Below are 5642 nucleotides of genomic sequence, written 5' to 3'. Positions count from 1 at the left end.
GCTGGTCATATAAACGAATTCAATATGATTACAAGTCAACTGTGTTTGGTGGATATTAATTTCGAAGATGAAATTAAGGCATTGATTTTGATGTCACCTTTACTCGAGTCGTGGGATACTGTTGTTGCTGCGATCAGCAGTTCACGAGGATCTGATAACCTGAAGTTCGATGAAATTCAAGATGTAGTTCTTAGCGAAAGTATTCGCTAACGGGAAATCGGAGATTCATCAGGCAATACTCTCAGTGTTGATCGAGGGGGAAGAAGTAAATCAAAGGGCCCAAACAATGGGCGATCAAAATTAAGAAACCGAGGAAAATCTCCAAACAAACCAAACGTAAAGTGTTGGAGTTGTGGAGAAAAATGTCACTTTCAGACAGATTGTACAAAGAGGAAGCAGAAGCACAAATCAGAGGATGACGATGATTCTATACATTCAGCAGAAAGACATTGGGGAAGCTCTAATCCTCAACGTGGATAGTCCGATTGGATCTTGAATTTTGGATTCAGGTGCATCTTTTCATTCCTCTCCAAATAAAGAGCTGTGGAAGTTTCGAGAAAGTGTATTTTGCCAACAACAAAGATTTGGAGATTGAAGGAAAAGGGGATGTCTGCATAAAAACTCTGGCACGAAATCAGTGGACATTAAAAGATGTCAGATATATTCCTAGTCTCAAGAAGAATCTAATCTCTATTGGTCACTTGTATAGCACAAGTTATGCAACAAAGTTTGGGAAGAGTTCGTGGAAGATTGTGAAGGGTGCTATGGTGGTAGCACGTGACACAAAATCTCGAACCTTATACACCACTGCAGGATGTATGAACATAACTGCTGTTGCTAAGAGTGCTTCAAATTCAAGTCTATGGCATAATAGACTTGGACATATGAGCGGTAAAGGAATGAAGATGCTAGAACGAACTTTGGAGCCAGAACCATAAACAAACCATCTCAATCTCCAATATTTCTTCATTTTAAATTTTTTGAGTCCGCTTTTTATTCTGGGTCTAAACTGTGTTCGTATAAACTCTACTTTTATATAATTTAAATATACATATGTACTCCCATTTCAAATGTCTTGTTTTTATTTTGCAAAGGTTTTTACCGTGTTTTCAAGTCACGATCCATGCTTCAGAAACCCTCGAAAATCTAATCTTAACAAGAACGATTATGTTATAAAATTGAAATCTGAGTGAAGTTTCAAACATTCCACGTTATCATATCGAACAAACCATAGCTTCGAAATCAAATCAAAGCCAATATTTTCGTCAATTCATGCTTAAACACGAACACAATTTATACTAACAAACATTTCTGGATGAAATCATTTACATCTCTAATGAGCAAAGAACAATCCTTGAGCTGAGGAACAGCATAAAATCCATGGATGGCATTTGGATATTCAACCAAATCCACTTCTTTATCACTCTCTTTAAGCCACTCGTAGTACTTCATCCCCCAATCTCGTAACTGGTCTCGTCCTCCCACAATTAGCAGCGTCATCGGAAACTTCTCGTCGGGAAGGTCTCCGGCACCGGGGCCGAACACGTGTGCAGCTGGGTGGTTTCTATTGGACCCATCTGGCAAAAATGCTTTCCAGTACCAATCAGCTTGTTCCAAGCTTAACATTGGGGATTTGCTGAATTGGACCTCTGAATTTGTTCTCTCCTCTCCACCAAAAAATGGTTGTATTGCTATTAAGCCTTTGATGTTCACCTAATATAATATCATCATGCTCGTCATCGTCGTATCAAATAAAACATACATTTTGAGTTCTATCGGTGAGCGTGCAGACTAGAGATGTTCATGTGACCCGAATTACTTGATCAACTCAAATTATCGAACCCAAATCATAAAAATGGAGTTGGGTTAGATTTTTTTCGATTTGGGTTAGGTTGAATTTTTGAAAAATCGAAAATTTGGGTCGGTTTGTGTGTTGAAATATTTTTGGTTTGATCAACCCGACAAACCTGAAAAATAGAGTTACAATCCAACTCAACTCTACCCTAGTTTTAAAATTATTATAAAGGTTAAAAATATTTGACATTTGAAACATTGTTGGTCACCTAACTTATGAATGTTTAATATTTGAGATTTATAAGATTTTAGTTATTAATGTATATGTATGGCCGATAAATATGGTTTTTTTAAATAATTAAAAAAAATAACAAACAACCTCAAAACCGAGAGTTGGTTTGAGTTAGGTTAGGAACGATTTTAGTTGTTCGGGTCACCTTGTTTGAATCACCAACCCAATCAACTTGAAATTTCGGGTCGACCTATAAAGATTTCTTCCATTTAATTCAACCCAACTCAGGTATACATTTAGTGCAAGATTTTGAATCTCTAATGTAACTATAGGAAATACCTAGAAACAGAAGGTTAGTTAGAGTTAGGTTGTGAACGATTTTAGTTGTTCGGGTCACCGTTACACCTTTCGCTCGATACTAGACAACTTGAAATTTTGAGTTGATCCATAAAGATTTCTTCAATCCAATTCAACCCAACTCATGTATACTTTTAGTGCGAGATTTTGAATCTCTAACGGTAAAGATAGGAAATACCTAAAAACAGAACAGTTGGTTTGAGTTAGGTTGTGAACGATTTCAGTTGTTCGGGTCACCAACCCGATCAACTTGAAATTTTTGGTCGACCCATAAAGATTTCTTCAATCTAATCCAACCCAACTCAGGTATACTTTTAGTACGAGATTTTGAATCTCTAACTGTAACTATAGGAAATACCTAAAAACAGAAGGTTGGTTTGAGTTAGGTTGTGAACGGTTTCAGTTGTTCGGGTCACCAACCCAATCAACTTGAAATTTTTGGTCGACCCATAAAGATTTCTTCCATCTAATTCAACCCAACTCAAGTATACTTTTAGTGCGAGATTTTGAATCTCTAACTGTAACTATAGGAAATACTTAAAAACAGAAGGTTGGTTTGACGATTGTGAACGATTTCAGTTGTTCGGGTCACCAACCCAATTAACTTGAAATTTTGGGTCGACCCGTAAAGATTTCTTCAATCTAATTCAACCCAGCTTAGATATACTTTTAGTGCGAGATTTTGAATCTCTAACTGTAACTATAGGAAATACCGAAAAACAGAAGGTTTGTTTGAGTTAGGTTGTGAACGATTTCAGTTGTTCGTGTCACCAACCCAATCAACTTGAAATTTTGGGTCGTCCCATCAAGATTTCTTCAATCTAATTCAACCCTACTTATGTATACTTTTAGTGCGAGATTTTGAATCTCTAACTGTAAAGATAGGAAATACCTAAAACCAAAAGGTTGGTTTGAGTGAGGTTGTGAACGATTTTCAGTTGTTCAGGTCACCAACCCAATCAACTTGAAATTTGAGGTCGACCCATAAAGATTTCTTCAATCTAATTCAACCCAACTCAAGTATACTTTTAGTACGAGATTTTGAATCTCTAACTGTAACTATAGGAAATACCTAAAACAGAATGTTGGTTTGAGTTAGGTTGTGAACGATTTCAGTTGTTCGAGTCACCAACCCAATCAACTTGAAATTTCGGGTCGACCCATAAAGATTTCTTCCATCTAATTCAACCCAACACAGGTATACTTTTAGTGTGAGATTTTGAATCTCTAACTGTAACTATAGGAAATACTTAAAAACAGAAGGTTGGTTTGACGATTGTGAACGATTTCAGTTGTTCGGGTCACCAACCCAATTAACTTGAAATTTTGGGTCGACCCGTAAAGATTTCTTCAATCTAATTCAACCCAGCTTAGATATACTTTTAGTGCGAGATTTTGAATCTCTAACTGTAACTATAGGAAATACCGAAAAACAGAAGGTTTGTTTGAGTTAGGTTGTGAACGATTTCAGTTGTTCGTGTCACCAACCCAATCAACTTGAAATTTTGGGTCGTCCCATCAAGATTTCTTCAATCTAATTCAACCCAACTTATGTATACTTTTAGTGCGAGATTTTGAATCTCTAACTGTAAAGATAGGAAATACCTAAAACCAAAAGGTTGGTTTGAGTGAGGTTGTGAACGATNCAACCCAATCAACTTGAAACTTCAGGTCGACCCATAAAGATTTCTTCAATCTAATTCAACCCAACTCAAGTATACTTTTAGTACGAGATTTTGAATCTCTAACTGTAACTATAGGAAATACCTAAAACAGAAGGTTGGTTTGAATTAGGTTGTGAACGATTTCAGTTGTTCGAGTCACCAACCCAATCAACTTGAAATTTTGGGTCGACCCATAAAGATTTCTTCAATCTAATTCAACCCAACACAGGTATACTTTTAGTGTGAGATTTTGAATCTCTAACTGTAACTATAGGAAATACTTAAAAACAGAAGGTTGGTTTGAGTTAGATTATGAACAATTTCAGTTGTTCGGGTCACCAATCCAACCAACTTGAAATTTCGGGTCGACCCATAAAGATTTCTTCCATCTAAATCAACCAAACCCAACTCAAGTATATTTTTAGTGCCAGATTTTGAATATCTAACCGTAAATATAAGAAATACCTACGGATAGAGGGTTGGTTTGGGTTAAGTTGTGAAATCTATTCCAGTTGTTCGTGTCACCAACCTAATCAACTTGAAATTTCGGGTCAACCTATAAAGATTTCTCCAATCCAATTTAACCCAACTCTTATATGCTTATAGTCCGAGATTTTGAATCTAGAACTGTAAATATTGGAAATACCTAAAAAAAAATGAAGTTTATTGTAAGGTTTGACTAAATTATATAGAAAATATTGAAGCATTTAAACTATGGGACCTATTAAAAACACAAAAATTAAACTCCATCCAACATCACAAACCTTCTTGAAGTCATATCCAGCTGCTCTGACGGCGACGTGGTGGGCCAAGTTGCCACCGGCACTATCTCCGGCGAGAAAACACCGACCAAGATCAGCTTTCGCCGGAAAAACGACAGAATCAAAGCCCATTTCATCGAGAAATTTCAAACCATCAAATCCATCTTCATAGGGAAGTGGATACCGGTGCTCGGGAGAGAGACGATAATTTACCGACACAACCACAACACGGAGGTCACGTGCAAGTCTCCGACCAAGATCATCGTACGACATCGAACTAGCAGAAAAAAACACAAACCCGCCGCCATGAAAGTACACAACAACTGGTAGACTAACATCATCAGAAACCGAAGACGGAACAAAGAGACGAAACCAGAGATTGCGAGCGGGGTCGAAAACGATGTCGCGAGTCGAAACGCCGTTGTTGGGTTTAGAAGAAGGAGAGAATTTGAGGTCGAAGAGGTTTGTTAAGCAACAGTTGACGGTCATGTTAGGGCGGCGACCGATGGAGGTGGCGAACGAGTGAAGACGGAGAAGGACTTGAAACTTCAATGGAAGCTTTGGAGGGTTTTCCATTGCGAGAACGGCTACTAACAACCAAATGTGTAGTTTTTATAAGGGTGTGAAACTTTTCTCTAGTAGACTTTTATAAGGGTGAGTTAAGTCAATTCGTTCTTGCGTTGCCTATGGCCAGACAACGTATACTCGAGCTTCTGGCCCCGGTTTAAAAAGAAAGTTTTAGAAAACGGGGCAGAGAAAACCTCTCCCAAGTAACTTTTATGAGGGTGAGTTAAGCCAATTCGTTTTTGCGTCCCCTACGACCAAGCAACGTAT

The 5642-nt window shown here is 37.7% G+C and overlaps 1 protein-coding gene across 1 annotated transcript; it reads right to left on the bottom strand.

The window, feature by feature from the left end:
* Positions 1-1152: 1152 nt before the first annotated feature.
* Positions 1153-5384, bottom strand: LOC111785361 (probable carboxylesterase 18). The gene is made up of 2 exons (XM_023665774.1): positions 4812-5384; positions 1153-1713 (listed from the first exon to the last, which is right to left on the bottom strand). The coding sequence occupies exons 1-2, from the start codon at positions 5382-5384 to the stop codon at positions 1294-1296; spliced, it is 993 nt and encodes a 330-aa protein (XP_023521542.1). The 3' UTR covers positions 1153-1293.
* Positions 5385-5642: the final 258 nt, after the last annotated feature.

This window comes from Cucurbita pepo, unplaced genomic scaffold (genome assembly GCF_002806865.2).
Source record: "Cucurbita pepo subsp. pepo cultivar mu-cu-16 unplaced genomic scaffold, ASM280686v2 Cp4.1_scaffold000463, whole genome shotgun sequence".
NCBI classification, from domain to species: Eukaryota; Viridiplantae; Streptophyta; class Magnoliopsida; order Cucurbitales; family Cucurbitaceae; genus Cucurbita; species Cucurbita pepo.
The sequence above is the reverse complement of the archived record's forward strand: the minus strand, read 5'-3'. Positions and strand labels throughout refer to the sequence as shown.